The sequence below is a fragment of the Vigna angularis genome, chromosome 6 (genome assembly GCF_016808095.1).
Source record: "Vigna angularis cultivar LongXiaoDou No.4 chromosome 6, ASM1680809v1, whole genome shotgun sequence".
Lineage (NCBI taxonomy): Eukaryota > Viridiplantae > Streptophyta > Magnoliopsida > Fabales > Fabaceae > Vigna > Vigna angularis.
The window spans coordinates 29,226,762-29,246,519 of record NC_068975.1 but is presented as its reverse complement, the minus strand read 5'-3'; the positions used below and the strand labels follow the sequence as shown (position 1 = coordinate 29,246,519).

The window sequence follows — 19,758 nt, the reverse complement described above, 5'->3', positions numbered from 1 at the left end:
TTATTCAGAAGCACTCTCTCCTCTCTCCATTTTAGGTTTTCAGTTTTTTCATTTGATATTCTCTCCCTCCATTTGGTGAAGTTGAGCAATCTCTCTAGACGTTGAGGAAGTTCCGTCGTCGGTGGCCTCGAAGTCTCTCTTTCTCTCTCGAATTCGTGATTTCAACGATATACGTTCAGTGATATCTGTGGTTGGTCTGTTGAAAGTGTCTCGTTCGGTGTCGATTTTGTCAAAGTTCTGAGCTTTTTTTGTGCAATGGGTTCGTCCGCTGACACTGGTTCTTCTAACAAGGTATGAACTTTTCCCTTTCCGTATTCGTATTTTGGGGTTGGGTTTTTGCTTTTGGCCTTTGTTGGATATTTTGCTGGTTTTTGCTTTTGGGTTGTGACTTTTGTTGGTTATTTGTACTAACAAATATTAATTTTTTTTTTTGTAGTTGTTTGTTCGTCATCATTGAAAACAAAGTGTATTGCTACTTTGAATGGAATTTTGAGTGAGGAGCACAAGTCCATTATTTCGAAGACGCAATTTGGATGTTTTTAGAAAAATCCCCTTTTGTACCGAAAGTTGAAGAGTGCTACCCAGACATGGCTTAAGCACTCTCCAGGGGTCCTTACGAGTGTGTTTTCAATGTTGTGTGGATTGATTATCCCTGTTGGCCATGGTTGAAGGTGTTCACAACAAGAAATTTCAAGTTAAGTCAGTTCTATGTGGATGGAAGACCAAGTTAAGGTGTTTCTAGGTTGAGAGGTGAGTTATTGCACCATTGACACATGACTGATGTTGTTGTAATCGATTATAGGGAGCTGGTAATCGCTTACCAGTAGAAAAATCCCCTTTTGTACTGAAAGTTGAAGAGTACTACCCAGACGTGGCTTAAGCACTCCCCATGAATATTTTGGATTCGTTATGACTGTCTTTTGAAAGTTTTGTGGATGAATCATTAATGGAACACTTCAAGTTGGAATACTTCAATATTAAACAAATATAAAAGAAATATGAAGGGTATTGAGTAATGAAAAATTATAACAATATTAAAAAGCACATACATTAATAAAAAAATGTAATGACATTTCACGAAACAACAAGTTTTGAAATGAAAAGGTACATAATAGTATACAATGTAATGTAATCTAAGAAGGTGGTTGTCGATCAAATTGATTGTGGAAGTTAATAAGTTCTTGCTCTACGAGTTGTGCAAAAATCGTCATGAACTTGAACTACCTTGGTTCAAACACCTATAAGAGTTTTTACCTCCACAATTGAGTGGGGGGAAACTATGTTTTGATACACTTGACACCATCAATGATGACCAACATGTGTTTCATCCACAATTAAGTGGGCCAAACTGTGTTTTGATGCACTTGATACCAACAATGATGAGCAACGTGAGTCATCCATGCAAAAACATAGAAAAAATCACTTATAGGGACACAAAAATGACTTTGGGGAGTAATGTTCATGTAGTTGGGGAGTACAGTTGAAGTTTCTGTACAAATTACCCTTTTTCCTCTGGTAATCGATTACAGGGGTCTTGTAATCGATTACCAGAGGAAAAAGGGTAATTTGTACAGAAACTTCAACTATACTCCCCAACTACATGAACACTACTCCCCATGCTTTATTTTTGTTGATTTTTTCATTTTTTGAGATGGGTGAGTGAGTTCAATGTTATTGGGTGTGCTCCCTGCACCAATAATGAGGTGAGGTCATTGATTTCTTTAAAAAAAATGTCCATTTAGGTGGTTTTCTCCAACTGAGGTGAGGTGCATGACCATTGTTGTAACATCCCTTCTTGGAGTCTCATAGGAAAAATTTTCATTTTATTAATTAAGAAATATGCCATCTAATGTTGTTACAATGCACAAATTTTAAAAGGCATTTTCAATAAATAATAGATCTGTCAACAAGAGGGAAAAATATGCGTATAAGATAACCCATGCTGTCAACTTTGACCTTTGCTGACTATTTTAATCATAACTTTTTCCACAGACCTCCAAATGATGTGATTCTTTTTTTATTAGAAAGTAGACACAAAGATCTTTCCAATGACTACAAATTTATAATTTTTGGACATCTGAGTAGGTGCATTTAATTCCTTGAAGTTAACGTTTGATATATTTCTACCACCTCTGATCTTTTCTGGTTGTTTTGCTCATAACTTTCTCCATCGAACTCCAAATGAGTTGATTCTTGTTTTGTTGGAAATATCTTTGAGTCTAGATTCCAACAAAACAAGAATCAATTCATTTGGAGTTTGGTGGAGAAAGTTAAGAACAAAACAAGTAGCAAAGGTCAGAAAAACAGAGTTGGGGAGCAGTGTTCATCTACCTGGGGAGTACAGTTGAAGTTTGTGTACAAATTACCCTTTTTCCTCTTGTAATCGATTACAAGACCCCTGTAATCGAATACCAGAGGAAAAAGGGTAATTTGTATAGAAACTTAAACTGTACTCCCCAGCTAGATGAACACTGCTACCCATTCTCTATTTTTGTTGAATTTTTCCTTTTTTGAGATGGGTGAGTGAGTTCAATGTTATTCGGTGAGCTCCCTGCACCAATAATGAGGTTAGGTCATTGATTTCTTCAAAATAAAAATGTCCATTTAGGTGGTTTTCTCCAATTGAGGTGAGGTGCATAACCCATGCTGTCAACTTTGACCTTTGCTGACTATTTTAATCATAACTTTTACCACAGACCTCCAAATGATGTGATTCTTTTTTTATTAGAAAGTAGACTCAAACATCTTTCCAATGACTACTAATTTATAATTTTTGGACACCTGAGTAGGTGCAGTTAATTCCTTAAAGTTAACGTTTTATATATTTCTACCACCTCTGACCTTTGTTGGTTGTTTTGCTCATAACTTTCTCCACCGAACTCCAAATGAGTTGATTCTTGTTTTGTTGGAATGTAGACTCAAATATCTTTCAAATGATTACTAACTCATAATTTTTAGACCACTTTAGTAGATGCAGTTAATTTCCCAAAAACAACGTTTTTCTAAGCTTTCCATCAATGATTAGCAACATGAGACATCCATGCAAAAACTAGAAGAAATCACCCATAAGGACATAAAAATAACCCTGGGGAGTAGTGTTCATCTAGTTGGGGATTACAATTGAAGTGTTTGTACAAATGACCATTTTTCCTCTGGTAAACGATTACATACCAGAGGAAAAAGGTTCATTTGTACAGAAACTTCAACTGTACTCCCCAGTTAGATAAACACTACTTCCCATAGTGGTTATTGCTCTTGTTTGTGACTTTTTGCTTTCTTGTGAATGGGTGATTGAGTTCCATGTGAATGGATGTGTTCCCTACACCAATGAATACATTAGGTCATTGAATATATGGCAAAAATGTGATGGATCTCATCTAGCTTATATGAAAGTGTGCGAATACAAAGTGTGCGAATACAAAATACCTTTGTATTAAAAAAGAAAAACACGCTGCAGAGAAAGTCACCAGCGCACCCAACACCCAAAAGCACAACGGCGACAGCGAAAAAACCTCTCCTTTCGATAAAAGATGCCAACGGTGGCCCCAAGCGAGACTTCCTCCCACGACTTCAATGACGCACAGAGACAAAGGACTTCCTGCAGAGAATAGGTGGACCCAAGCACCAACGAACAACAGTGAACAAAGATGACTTCGGTGGCGGAGCGAGAGTTTTGAATAGTGGACTGAGACTTTCGAATGGAGAATCCAAGCACCAACGAATAACGACGAAGAAAGGAGACTTCAGTGGTGCCAGAGTTTCGAATGGATATCCTTGAGAGAGAGAGAGAGAGAGTTTCGTAAGAGATTGAGAGAGAGAATGATAGAGATGAAGGCCACAGTTTCGTAAGACATTGAGAGAGAGAGACTTTCGTAACAGATGAAGGCACAAACAGGTTTCAGCAATCTTCTTCTTCCAAAAGTGTCCTCGAAAATAAATATCAACTTTTTTAAAAATTCATTTAAAACAACAAATGACAGAACGACATGTGTCGTTGTCAAATTATTGTCAAAATGGCGTTGTTGAAGCAACGTTTTCCTTTAATTTTTCTCATTAAATTTTTTCTAAACCTATTGTCCCTATCATATTTCTCCCCTTTCTTAAACCTCTTACAAGAAAATTTCATTCTTTTCTCACATTTCCCTCCCTTCCTAAATCTCTTACACCAAATTTCCAAAACTTTTTGCTCAACCTTCTCCATTTTCCAAACAAACAGCTCGCTCTCATTTTTCTCTAAATTTTTTTCACAACCTTTTCATTGTCCATTGAACACAACTCCTCTTCGTTCGTCCTCAGTTCATTATTGTTTATGGTCTCCGTCGTCGATTAGGGTTCAGTTGCATCACCATCATAGTCTCCAACATCTTGCGGTAGTCGTTGCGTCCTCAATTAAGGTGACCATTAAATCCTTTGTTATGGTCGTTGTTGAGTCATTTGTTAATATTTAAATTGTTCACATTGATACGTTTTTTTTGTTATAAAAAAAATGTTTGACATAAAAAATTTAACATAATTAAATTTAAAAGATATATTAATTTATTTTTAAAGTTTGTAAATCAAAATATATCAAAATTTAAAAGATAAACTAATTTTAATTTCACGTGAATAAAAACATGTTTATAGTCATCACTCTGTTTGAAGAATATAAGTAATGAGAGTTTACATAATTAGAAGTGAAGACTTTTTGTATGTGGTAGTAGTATAATAATACAATTTTATTGTGGCTTTCAATAATTTTTTTCTATTTATTTTTTTAAAAAGAAAAGTAGAAGATATACTTGTTACTATCCCTACTAAGAGGAAGAACATGTTTGATTTTCATGTTGAAAAACACTCCAACGTGGGTTACCAATAACTAGTTATTGCTTTTAGGTTTAGAAGCATTATAGTTAGTGCTAGCTAAAAATCAAATGTGTGCATGAGAGTCTCTACAGAAACTTTTCATTAGTTGAACGCAAACCATTGAGGAAAACTATTCTAAGAAAATCAAATGAATTTCAGTGATAAATTTCAAAACGGATTTTCTGCTAAACTGATTGATGGTTGAGCCCATTTAGCTTGGCCCATTTCAAATATAAAGTGTGCAGACAAAAACCCACTTTATAAAAACAAACTTTATTTTAATTTAATCCCTCAACATTAATGTCCATTGTTTTAGTGAATTTTCAAATATACTACTTGTTCCTTATATTTTAATAAAATTTACAAGATGGCCGCGTTCCATCACTTAAAGAAGGTTGAAGCACATGCACAATTAAATGCAACTACACAAGAGCATAAAACACTCTGTATATATTACGAATGCAATTAAGAAATATAAAATAAGTCATATGATCCGTGAATGTTTAATATCAATTTACAAAATAATAATTTTCATTAAATGATACACAACAAATAGAAGTAAGAAAAGTTAATTTTTTTATTCAATCGAACAAAATTTAAATCCGCAGAGCTTCTGTCATTCGAAAAAAACGTGCAGATCAGACAAGGAAACCTAATGGTATAAGCAAAAGGAATTAAGTAGGGTTGGATCATTAAACAGTTGTTGTCATTAATGAGAGCATGATAAACTTAGATATTTCCTTTAAAAAGATGTGTTGTCTTTTCAATTGAGATGACCCAAATGATAAATGATTATGTGAAGTTCATAATCCAATATCTTAGGCTACTAATATCTAATTAAAATAGCTTAGAAGCTAGTTGCTAACGTGCTTCCTCGGTCTAAATTGTTTTAGTTGTGTGTGTGAGAATAGAAAAGACAAAGAGATGTGAAGAAAGAGTATATGTGGGTTTTTCTTGAGAGCTTGAAATGCACTTAAAGGCTTGTGGCATAGGATCTCTAAACGACTCTCAAAATATTAATTGTATAAAACTTTAAATTAAGATTGCTCACATGGAAGGGATCTTATTTTGCAACTCCCAATGTGCATCTCTTATGAACTAAGATCCTCATCTTCATCAACTTAACCTAACCACATTTCTATACTCAATTGCTTGCTTTACCCTTTCCTCAAGTCTTTCAAGTAATCAAAGATAATTATAATTATGGCAAATGATATATAAATAATGTTAATACCCAAAGAAAATTACGATAGATGAAGAAGCGAAACGTGTGTGGTGATCACGAACATTAATTATTTATATATAACATATATGATATACGTGAGTGTTGAAATATTGTTTTGGGGGGTTTTATGTTAGAGAATTAATGTACGTGTGTGTCGATGGTACATGAAATTCTACAGCTAAGCCTAATAAGTAGGCACTGTGGTTGGTGGTCGGGTGCAAGAACCCCACCCCCATCAGATATAAAGTGATTTTGTCTTTTTCCTATTGCCTTCTTTCTTCTTAATTATAAATTGAACTCACTCCTTCTAAAGTGCAAATTAGGACGAACAAAACACACCCTATCTACACCAACTTTCTACTATAATTCACATGCTAACTAGGCAATAATCATGGCTTATTAATAATTCTTCGGCCAAAACTTTTATATGATGGTTCATATCATTCAAAAAGATGGATCAACATTTTTTGGAAGAGAACATCATTTGAAAAACCTTAAAACATTTAAATTTAGTATAAGTTTTTAAACACCGTGATAGATGGAAATGGGACATTTGAAAAACCTTCCACTTGAATCATTTATGAAAGACATTAAAAGATAATATTTGACAGAGGAAGATAGTTGGGAGTGAGTTGATGGAGAAGATAAGGTGTCCGTGATTAAAATGGCATACACAGTTGCAAGGTATTTTTAGTGCAGAAAATTCACTATTTTTTGTTTTTATAGTTTATGGATAGTAACTTTATCCCTTTACTATAATATATAGAATAATAATATTTTAACACGGTTATTAACTTTAATACTCAAATGACACATTATGGAGCGTAATAATGATTTTATTTCGTCAATTAGATTGTACCATTTTACAAATTAATAACGTGACATTATGTGAAATGAATGTATTTAACTGACATGACACTGATGTTCTAATAAATATTTTGCATAATGTATCTTATGTTAACATTAAGATAAAATTACGAACCAGTTAAAAGTTTCACATAAAATAAATATAAGATTAATTTATAATTTATAAATATTATTTTATAAATTAATTAATAAGTTAAACTTAAAATTTATTTAATTATAAAATAGTTATTAAAATATAAAACACGTCTAGTATGCCATAAAGAAATATGTTATGGATGGGAAGTGTAGATTGTCGATATGTGGAATCTATGGAAACAAAATAACAATATAATCTTTAAAAATATGCAAAATCTAATGTATAGAAATTTTTTAGAAAGTGTGGACATATATGAAGTATAAAAACATAAAATTAGGAATTTTATAGAATGAAAATGTAAAATGAACATAACAAGTAGAAAGGGAAGAGGGCAATTCACGAAGGGTGAAACAATAGCATAAGATGATGGAAAAGTAGGGAACAGTGTGGGTGTAGAACCTAGTTAGTGCAGACTAGGTAGAAGAATATGAAATCAAGGAAGTCGATGGTTTTATGGAATCTGTTTGAGTTAATTGAAGTTCATTGTAAACGGAAAAAGAAAAAGAGTTTGGAAGAAAATAGAAGTAGTGGTGGTGCATTAGAAGGCGTTGGTGACTTGGTCGAAAACTCAAACAGTTGGCGTGCATGATGAGAGGCGTGGATTTGGAGGGCCAGGATAGAGAGAAGTGACGCATGGAGGCGTGATGGGCCTTGGGTGTGCCCATCAACGCACACAGCCACTGCCAACATCAACAACAACATTATTTAATGGGAAAGTGGCAGTGTTAAGCCAGTGTCAAGGGTTGCCATTTTAACACCCCTACCAGTCATTCTTTCTATACTATTATTTCCTCAATCTTAATTATTTAAGTAATTAATCTATTATTTAATCTTCCTTCTCTATCATTAAATTATAGGCCTGCTTCACATGCTAGGCTGATTGGTCGTGGCAAGACAAAAGTGTTCATCAGAGAATCCCACTTTTATTTTGTTGCTTTCTGGGATCTGTGTGTCATTGGCCTGTCATGCAGGAACGTGTTTCTCTCAACTCAATCCATAATTTACATTTCACAAGATACCTCTCTATTATATTGATTCCTTAATTAATTACTAACCCTACTATTAAACAACTTCTTCATTTCAAACGACAACTTTTAATCCCTTCAAATCACTCTATTGCTTTATATCTAACTGAATGTTATTAGGATATATACTATACTTTCATAACATCAATATAGGTAGAACCCTAGAATCAACGTTCTATTACACATTTTCAGTTTTTATATTGCGTTATCTTTTGCCACAGAAAGGAAGAGAGATGCCCTCATTCTCCTTTTTGTCTTTTCTTGACGAGGTTAAATCTTAGAGGGTAACAAATTCAATTTACAAAATTTTTAATTCAAATTAAACTTATAAATATCTATAATTTTATTTTGAAATTATCATATCTTTTTATTTGCATGATAATGAGATGTTTTTTAAAATTTCTGTTAATGTATTTTTTTGTGTTATTATTTAATTTAGTTTTTTTGAAATTTATGTTTGTTTACTATTCTATTAACTCTATGTTTTACACTGAGGAATTAATTTTTATATATAGTTGATAGAACAAAAAATGAGTTAAAAGTTTATGAAAAAAAAGGAAGGGATTTGCTGTATGTAGTTGTTGAGTTTCGTTTGGGATTATATTGGGATTTATATTATGAGATGTTTAATATTACGATTTTTTTATCCTGTATTTGATATTGTATTTATTATATTCTCTTCAAACAAAAGGAAAACTAATAATTGATTCAATCTAACTGTTAATGATTCGATTCGTTGCATTTTTTTATATATAAAAAAAGTTATCGAAATCAAATTACTGTATCACTTCCAACTATTTGTTCAATTATAATAATAATTTTGAAACCAGATAGATCGATTTTGGAGAAAAAAAAAGGAAAAAAAATAGCGTATTTTGTCTATTAGTAAAATCACAACTTTAGCTACTTTAAAAAAGTGATCAAAACATGAAAGTTCTCTAGGATAAAAAAATATATTAATACATACGAATTTAATTTTTTTTGTAAAAAAATCAACATACGATATATGTTATTTTAGATATGAACTTATTATTGTTAGTGAATATTCTTGTATATTTTTAAACTTGCATACGAGTACTATGATTAAAATATTTTATGCTGTTTATATATTTGACGAGTTATATCAATACACTATTTTTAAGACACTTCTATCAACACATTCGCCTCTTGTTATATTGATTAAAATTATAGAATCATAAGTGAACCTTATTAAATAATGAATAGCAGCTTAAACTGTAATTTTTAATGAGTTTTAGTCAAATAAAAAGAATGTACTCAGTAGTGTTTTAATTATAAATATTTCTTTATTTAGTAATTTATGTGTATTTTATAAGCTAAAATTCATAAAATAACATTTTAAAAAGATTAATATCATAAAATTACGATATTACGCTTTTTAATATTATTTAATTACCAAAACTTCTTGAACTTCATTACTTGAATTACGGATCCGATTACAGAGACATGTTTCAACCTTTGGTTTTTCATTGGACCATCTAATTAACATAGTATATTTTAAACTATTAAGTGTGTTTTTGTCATGTTGAATATTAAAACGTTACAAAAGTCATTAAAAGTCTATAAATATTTCTTCAATAATATAAAAAAAGATATTTAAAATATTTACTTAACTTTAATTAGTGTTAAATGTGAACTGAAACAACAACAAAATCTCACCGTTATCACATTTCCCAAACAAACATCGTAACCATTCGCAAAGTGAACCTTCATTAATTGATGATTGGATCTAGGTTAGTGTCAGATTATAAAATTGCTCATATAAAGAAACGTGTCTGCGAAAGAGTTAAATATTGATCAATCTGTCTTGTCAAGTAAGAATTATGAGAAAATTAAAACGACTTCAAAAATATATTTTATTTGACTCCACGCTATTAAAATTCTTCTCATAATCATAAATTCCAAACTCGGGAGAAAAAAATGAGGGACATAGTCTATTAAATTATCTTCTTTTTTTCTCAAGGAAAGTACACGTAGAGAAACGATAACATATAGTTTGTAGAACATTATCATACCTAAAATTTCCAAAACTATTTCAAAGAATAATGATGGAGGAAGAGGTGAAAATGTTTGCCCTAACTGAAATTAGAACCTTGAAATCAATAACTCGAATATGGTGTGTATGAAAAAAAACACAATCTAAAGCATTCGGCCACATGGCTATAGAACTAGGTCAATTTCTCTTGGCTTTGCAACATGAGCATTAGAAAAGAAAAGGCAATTCATGATTACATATACATGATGTATTGCAATGTGATTAGAATAAAGAACGAAGCACGTGAGTGGAATTGTTCAAAATGCACAAGTGACAAGCAAGTTATCTCAGCATAGTTAATTATCTTACGTATTAAACCCTTTGCCAAATCACATACAGCATGGCACAATGGGAAATGACTTGTGTTGGTGTGAGAATTATTATTTTTAAAATGGACTTTGAGTGTTTGAATGTGTAGATATATGTGAGAATGCGATGCGAAGGTTATAGTAGTGATTATTGTTGGGACTGGATTACACCTCGATTTGAAGGCTAATGAAGTATGGAAAAGAGTATGGGTGATGAACAGTGGAAGATGTAGTTGGCATAATAGTGGTTGTTTTGGAGCATATGATAGGAAAATAAAAATTCAGTGACAACTTGAGAAGAGAGAGAAAGAAACATAGGTAGGGGGTAATAGTTGTCTTACCTATATATATGTAGTAGATTCTCAAAATGTCTCATCAAACATAAGGGGTCGGTGATTCTCTCCACGATCATTGGTCCATTGAAAACTTGAACCTTTCAAATTATAAACAAAATTCAGACCACCCTTTGTCCCCACAACATGCCCACATCATGGCTCATATAAAAAATTTGCACACAAACCAGAAAAAAGAGAGAGAAACGTTTCGAAACGTCCTTCTCCAAAGTAAAAAAGATAAAATAAAATTAGAGCCTTCGAAAGTGTCTTATCATGCTTGGATCATTTTATCAACAAAATGATTCTTGGAGCATCATCTTTGAACGTGTTCGTTCACAAGACTATGTGCATAACTTTTGGAATCAAACAAACGGCAAAGTCGACGTTAATACGACTCTTTAAGGATAACACAAAACCTAATTTATGTTTATAAAACTTAGATTATGCTTTTATCAATTTTATAATCCTTGTCCTTTATCATTCCGACATAGTATATTATTAGTTCCTAGTTATATTGCATAATCCTGCAATCTCATCATAATCACTTTTAGATGTTTCATTAATTGTCCACAAAAAGCCTCAAGAATTGGCTCTTATTAATTCTACTTGTATCGCAAGCTACCTTGCAAATTGTGACCTCAGAAGATAATGAAAAAAGCGACCCTGATTCCCATTAGCTTCTGAAATAGTTTATTTCCAAAGATAGAACTTGTCTCCACCAAGAGAAAATTCAAATGAATTTTCCATGTGGCCTGGAAAGTCAGCTCATTTTGACTTTGAATCAAGTAAGTGGACCTGAATGTTCTAAAGCTCAAAGCCATTTACTCATTGGTGCTCTTCAATTTCATTGTCTTTATGTGCTTACAAAAACTTTGCTTCCAGATAATATATTTCAATATTAATTAATACTATATAATTCATTCCTGACGTCTAAAACGATTCTTAATTCAATAGCTACAATCACTCACTGGGATCACCATGACTCAGTATCTACATAGTCGATCACGTTATTTATCTGTCACTACTTCTTCACCTTCGTAAAAAACTCTTCTTCTATCATGAACACACAAATCCCTGTCCACACCTTTTAAAATACCACAAATTTTCTAATAATTTTCTAGGATAAAAGAAAAAAAAAGTTATATACACAATATATCATTTTTGCTTTTCAATAAAAATTTGCACAAATGTTTGTCAGATTAAGATTGTTCAGTAGTTGCAATTTTTTAATTTGTTTTTAAAATGTTTAGTTAGTAATTTGGTGTTTATAATTAGATTTGTGATTCACTTTTGTTCATATATTCTTTTACTTAATTGAGTTTCAATGATAAATAAAATCAACTTCTTTTCTATTATATTTAAGTTAATAACATTCATAAATACTACGTGTCAAAATATATAAGGTGTCATGTATCAAAATTTTAAAAGTGTCACATGTCAAACCAATAATGATTTCAAAGTAGAAGATAATTTATATTTTGACAAATGACAAATTTTAATTGACACAATTTAATAAATGGACCAAATTTATTCTATTTAAAATATATTAGGATTTAATTGAATAAAAAATATATAGACACCAAGATGAATTATTTGACTAAATATAGAGACCAAATTATTAATTAAATCTCTTAAAAGTACATAATTTTATACTGTAATCTTAGAAGACTATTGTTCTTAAAAATAATTTTTAGGATGTTTTAAATAATCTTACAAAATGATTATGATTGGGTTTTTTTAATCTCTTGCATGTTATTAACTTAGTTACTTTATTTAATTTATTTTTAAGTTTAATTAGTAATTTGATTCATGTATTTAGATTTATGATTATTTTTGTTTCTATTTTTTTTCCTGCCTAATGTTTTATGAACAGATCCATTTGGTCCCATTTATTAATGACATTAGATTAATTAACAATAAAGCGAAACCTAAGACACAACAGGGCAAAAACGTGATGGTACTTTTGAAATTATTGAAAACGTTTAGAGTTTGATTCTCATAAGGATCGAACCTTATATATGCTTAGGCTTCGGTTACCTAAGAACTAATGCTTAAAAGTTTCCATTGATTTTAAAAAGGTCAGTGTTATTTTTTATTTTATTTTTTAGTAGCGGTTTAGGTTTCAGTTATTTTTAAAATTGAAGTATAAACATATGCTTAAGGTTAATTTTTATGAAATTTTACACTCTGGTCATCTTCTTGTTGCATTGTCTCACTGTAGAGAACTTGTATTCTCTTCCTCTTTCATTCCTTTTCACATTTTTTTTTTGTAGAGAAGTTGTCATCTTCACCATTGTTGCTCTATTCACGTAATAAGAAAATAATTTCTTGTAACAGACACACACTCACAAATAAGAGTATAAATTTAAATAAAAACACATTAGAAATTTAAAGTTATTCGGCACTTGAAAGTGTATATAACGAACATTCAACCAAAAATTATTTGTTTAAAAAAATATTTTTACTCAACAAATAATTTTTTTTACAAAAAATGCAAACATTTATACAACTTTTACTCAACTGTTTTTTTTAACAAAAATATACACTTTAATAAGTCTATTACCACAAGTGCATCAATTCATAGAATACTAATGCGTTAAGCTAGCTGGAAAATCCTTTAACATAATATAATCAAGAAAGAAAGTAATTTCTAATTAAATGTCAAATTTTAATTTGGTTGAAAGGACACACAAATAAAAGACAATAATTTTAATTTAATTATGAAAATAACATAAAACATGAAAGTAATCCCAGCAAAAACTATATAATTTTTAAACTTTTTGAACCCCTTCGCGACATTGAATATAAAATCAGTTGATTGTTAAAGTTACATTATTCAATGATTAAGTTTCGTTTAAAATTATCAATTTTCCATCCTTAAAAAAAGTAAAGTTATAATCTTTACATATAAAATGGATAGAGAGAGACAGAGCAGATGGAGAAAGAAAAGGATAGTGACTGCATTTGCAAAATTGTTGAAAAGCCAGAAAAAGGACTTTACTGAACATGGCTTTGATAGTAATTGAACATTTTGCGTATGTATATAAGTTTCATAGCACTTGGATTATGTATTAACAATCATGATCATGATGTCTTCCATGAATCTGCATTTGAATAATGCAGCCATGCTATGCATGTTTTTGAAAATGACATTTATATTTTACCCATCCAATCTTTTAACCTATGTAAAATGTTTCATTCAACAAAACAAAAAAAAGGGTTAAGTTTTTCATATTTTATTGTATTTGTTTCTTTTATTCATAGAACAAAGTTAATAACCTAGCATATATACAATAATGTATAATAATTAATTAGATAATAACTTGGTAAAAATACTGTATTTATTGATATAATATAATCAAGTTCAATTATCAATACAAATGAATACGCATTTACCATGCTAAAGAAAATGAAAGTAAGAGATAAAAGTGATTAAGAATGGCACTAAAGCTTTAATTTAAATAATTATTAATGGAATCTGATTGGACGACTAAGTAGATTTTTTGTGCTATAATTGCGAAGCATAATAATGAATGTACAATGCAATTAATATGATAATAAATTTTACATGAAAAAAATGACACTTTTCATACGTCCTTTCAGAGTTCATAGACTTTATACCTAACGTAAGACACGTATCATCAAACATCTAATCTATTCTGATATAGGGCCACAAATTTTCATATTTTTCGTAAAAATAAAATATATCTTATAGTTTAATATCTTTATTACTTTTACATGTAGCACATGCACAATTTTAATTAATGTAGTCCAATTCCAAGGACACAAAATTAATTTTCTTATTCCCGTCGAACGGTACGTGATAGGACCTTATGCGATCACATGTTTAACTAAATATGGTAATACCAAATTAAACACGATCGTAAAACCTTCTAATAAAGCACTTCTTCACTCTTGAGTTGCTTCACTCAAACATTGATGATTGTGTTTTGGAGATTTAAAGTTGCAAAATTCCAAGGCGCGTGAACATTCCCATTAATAGTTGCAAAATTTAAAGAATATATTTATTAAAAAGAAAAGGGTATTTCCTAAAATGGATAGAGTGAAAAAGAAAATGTTGTTTTGAAGAGAAAAAAGAAAAAAAAAATGGAATGATTTTAAGAAGAGGGTAATGGTGTGTGAGAAAGGAAGAAGAGACACATAGATTGGTGCCACGCTAAAACATTCTTTCCTTACGGAAAAAAACGGGAGACTCAGATTATTGAATGCCTCGAAACGTTTCTCCGCGAAATGCGGCTACTTGCCGCATCTTTTGTTTCTTCTCCATTGTTTTATTTTCCTTAGAACACCATTCTCTTTTTTTTTTATTCATTATTGATTTCGCCCTAATTCTATCATAATTGTAATATCTAACAAGTTTTCACACTTGTATTATTACAATTACAATTATTTTATATATTTGTGAGATTTAAAATTTAATAACTTCTTATATTGACTACTTGTTGATGATTTATATATACTAAAAAAATACAAGTATCTAAAACATGTGATTTTTTATATATGTTAAAGTGGGATTTGAATCTAAGTATTAAATAAAAAGATGTTGTGTTGATTAATAGGCGTATTTGATGGTATTGAAATGAGAGGGGTTTTGTTATTAATATTTTGGAGAAGGACAGAAGGGAGAATATATTTATAAGTTATAAAGAAAAGAGTGGGAAAAAATAGAGCCTTAGATGGTGTTTGATAAATGTCCCAGCTCAAGAGTTGTGGTATTTTATTAGTCGAAGCAGTTTTTGTGATTTAAAATTCCTTCTCTCTCCTGATGTTGCGTATGGAATGGAGCTGTTTTGTGTGAAAAGTCAGCGTCTCTGTCTCTCTCTCTATAAACCCATTCTCTTTTGTTTGTTATTGAGAGGAACAATCAGTTTCAACCTCCAAAAACCTGTTCCTTAATTTGCTTTTTCTTGCTTCTTAACAGCCAAAATCCCATCTTCCCAGGAGAAAGCCTTTCTTCTCACAACCCCTTCTTAATCCTCTCAACCTACCTCCTCACACACCCAACAAAAAATTCCTACAATTTCATCTCTTTTTCTCTCTCTCTTATTCTCTCAGGCACCAACATATCTCCATCATTTATGCTCCCAAACATGTCACAGACACAACCTTCTCCCTCCTTATACTTGAACAACAATCTCTTGTTCCACTAATAGGAAGAGAAAAAGCATGTGCAGCTGCATCTTTGGGCCAATAATCATGGACAATTACCAAGGTGATTTAACTGACATAGTCCGAGCCAGTGGTGGAGCATATGGTGGTGGTGGTGGTGGCAGCAGCAGCTGCAGCACAGGCACTTCATCTGCTGAATTACCTACCACATCTCATCACCATACTATTACTCACACCCTCTCTCGTAATGATCACTGGCACCAACACTTCTCTTCTTCTTCTTCTTCTTCTGATCCCATCACCTTCTCTTCTGTGCTTCAAGACCCCAGAGGACTCACCAACTTTGGTGATCCCTTCTCCACCATGAGAGATCCCTTCCTTCAGGAGCTTGACATGCCTTCCGCTTCTTCCTACTTCACTGGGGGCTTGGAAGAAGCAGCTGCGAGTTTTGGTGCTTCTGCTGTTAGTACTAGTACTAATACTAATACTAGCACCACTGTTTTTGCTGCACACAAGATTCTCGAGGAGCATGACATGAGAAGACCTTGTAAAAACATATTCTCCAACATGATTCAGATCTCTCCCAATGCAAAGTTACCGGTCTCACCCTATGATTCCACCACAGCGGTGGCACCTTCTCCAAGGGCAATTAAACCTCCTGCTGTTGTTTCACCCAACATGGTTACTGCGAACTCCTCCAAGGATTGCCTTGTGGACACCACAGGAGTGCAGATCTCGTCTCCACGGAATCCGGGTCTTAAACGAAGGTCAGAATAATAAGATATTGCTTGGCTAATTAATATCTGCACAGAACTAAACTTAGTTTATGCTCGTGTGTATTAATTTCATGGGGTCGTCATAAATTATGAATCACATACTTTTGATTTTTTTAAGGTGCGGTGGGGTGAAATTTTATGAAAGTGGCTACGGTGAAGTTTGTACTGTAGAGAGAAAGTAGGGTTTGGCATGAGTTAGGTACTCGTGTTCCTTTTCTTGCGCTTTCCAAATCGGTTCCGTTGACTGGCCCAGTTAAGCTAGGTAGCTGCTCAGAATGAGAAACAGTAGTTTCATTGTCATGAGACTAACTAAACATGGTTTATTCATTGAGGCTTTTCGTAGGCTTTAATCCACCTGAAAAAGTAGAGTTAGCTCGGCGTGTCACGCACACAATAACAGTCACACACTTAGCTTTCACCCAACTTATCTTAAACCACCTGAAAATTCCTATTCCTTTTATCCTCATTTTCATCACACAGAACCGTATTCCTTCGTTCGAAGCCAAATTAAAACGGCCTGATCTCATGCTTATTCTCGAATATTCTATTTCTCTTTGTAATATTCTTATTTCTTGCTCATATCATGCTTGTTTGGTCAGAGTTAAAGTTAATTTGATGTGTTATTGTTGTAATTGCTGCAGGAAGAACCAGGCCAAAAAGGTTGTTTGTATTCCTGCACCAGCAGCTGCAAACAGCAGACAAACTGGAGAGGTTGTTCCGTCAGATTTGTGGGCTTGGAGAAAATATGGTCAGAAACCCATTAAAGGTTCACCTTATCCCAGGTTAGCCTCATAGTTTAGCCTTAGGTATACGATTGATATATTATTCTCTGTAAGATTGGATATTTTAGGAATAATATCACTGTGGGTATATATTGGCCACACTGCACAAAATATAGATCACAACTTCTCTCCCCCCCATAGACTCAATTTTTTGTAGCTTACTATACATGTATCGTGTTAATTTCTTCGATGTTTATTTATATTTTTAATCTTGACCATTAAATATGGACCGGTCACACTTCGAGGTTTAAAAAACAACTAGGCTAAAGGCTTTCCCATTCAGAAGGCTTTCTTTACCCATTTTTTTATTAGAGAAAAATCACTATGAGCACACGTCTGGTTAAAGATTCGTCGTTTTCTTTAAGTTCTTTTAAAAAACTGCCAACAAAAGCAAATGGTTCATTTAAATAATTAAGTTGAACCGAATTCATTGGAGAGCAGTGACGGTACCCTTTGAAATCTAATGAGGATTTTCATACAACCGCCTTTTAGGTCAATTGAATGAGTTTGCACAAACGAACAAGAGATTGTTAATGAAGGGGTTTTTGCATAATCGTGATGTTATTATAGGTCTTGGTTTTCTCTCATTTTCATTTGGGGTGTTGTTATGGTTTTTCTTATTATACATCGTTCTCTTGTGGTTATATCTATCAGGGGTTACTACAGATGCAGCAGCTCAAAGGGTTGCTCTGCGAGGAAGCAAGTTGAGCGGAGCAGAACAGACCCAAACATGTTGGTTATTACATACACATCAGAGCACAACCATCCATGGCCAACTCAAAGAAATGCTCTGGCTGGTTCGACCAGGTCACAGCCATCCAAGAACAATGCTGGAAATTCAAAGAGCTCAGAAGGGTCAAACCCCCAAAAGAGTACAATATCAAAAGCAAAGGATGAGCAGCAGCAGCAGGAGAGCAACAACAGTGAGGGCAATATGTCTCCAGTTGTTGCTGGGAACTCATCAGCGAACAGTGCATCTGTGAAGGAAGAGAATATGGAGGACATAGAGAAGCAGTTTGAGATGGATGAGGGAGAGTTCAGTGATGGACTCCCTTACAAGCCTTGTTTGATGGATCAGAGTAATAATCAATCTGAGGACTTCTTTGCTGAGTTGGGAGAAATAGAAGCTGACCCGCTGGATATTCTGTTTACCCAAGGTTTTGGTGCGGCTGATGATCAAAGGGAAGAATCCAAAGCCTTGGATCCATTCCATCTGTTTGACTGGTCAGGAGACAACAATACCAGCACAAACACCGGTTCATTTGAAGAGCCTAATGCAAAGAGAAGGTTATAACAAGACCTAGAAAAAGGCATGCAGCACCTCCCTCAAAAAACACCTTAATATCATCCTTTTAAGTTTCATTTGGTGGTGCAAATATCATTGAAGGTCATGTTATGCTCTTTCGTGTTTGGTTTGAAAAATGTGTGATGTGGGGGAGGGTGTGAGAGATCTCCACTTTTTCTGCTTACTACCTTTTCTTTTTCTTGTTATTTACCAGAACAGTCAGGGAGATAAATTAGTAGAGTGAAAAAAAAGAGAGTGCTGGTTGATTGGAAGCAAACTCAAGGAGTCCCACATTCCTTTTGGAATATTGGTGGATGGGACAGAAAGCTGAGGAACAGAAGGTTGCAACAGTTAAAAGAAGTACATTCACTATAGACATGACTCGAAAGCTCAGTGAGTAGATTGATGATGATAATGGGATGGGACTAGCCCTTTCATCTTTTCAAGTGGGAAAAATTATTTAAAAGCCACACCACACCCTTTGTCATGTGGGCTTTTCCATACAAAGTGAAAAAAAGAAAAGAGAGAGATCACAGATTTGCTTGCTGAGATGAATTTTATGAAAGAAGACAAAAGAATATATATATATATATATATATATATATATATATATATATATATATATATAAATATAGGCTTAAAGTTAAGTTATATTATATTATATAATACTATAATATAGAGCTTGACTTTTCATATCAGTCATTTCTAGGATGTGTGACGTGAGAGGGAAATGCATGCTTTGGTTCCTCGGCTTTCTGTTTTTTATTATCCACCAACTCATGTTCATTGTTTTGAATGAGATGAGATTACTTTATTTGTTTCTTACACTAGTTATTAATTACATTTTGATTCTATTGTTCTATCATTCAAAATTATTGTCATTTTATATACTGGGTCTTATCTGTTAGCATCCGTAGTTTTCATAATAAAATCCAGCAAAACGAGGTTGGCATTTAATCATTTCGCATGTGCATGCTCGCCTATTTGTGCATGA

General features: G+C 32.6%; 1 protein-coding gene across 1 annotated transcript; it reads left to right on the top strand.

The window, feature by feature from the left end:
• The first annotated feature begins 15,645 nt into the window (after nucleotides 1-15,645).
• On the top strand, nucleotides 15,646-19,594 carry LOC108342535 (probable WRKY transcription factor 35). Its single transcript, XM_017580323.2, has 3 exons — nucleotides 15,646-16,688; nucleotides 17,339-17,479; nucleotides 18,134-19,594. The coding sequence occupies exons 1-3, from the start codon at nucleotides 15,979-15,981 to the stop codon at nucleotides 18,771-18,773; spliced, it is 1,491 nt and encodes a 496-aa protein (XP_017435812.1). The 5' UTR covers nucleotides 15,646-15,978; the 3' UTR covers nucleotides 18,774-19,594.
• The last annotated feature ends 164 nt before the right edge of the window (nucleotides 19,595-19,758 follow it).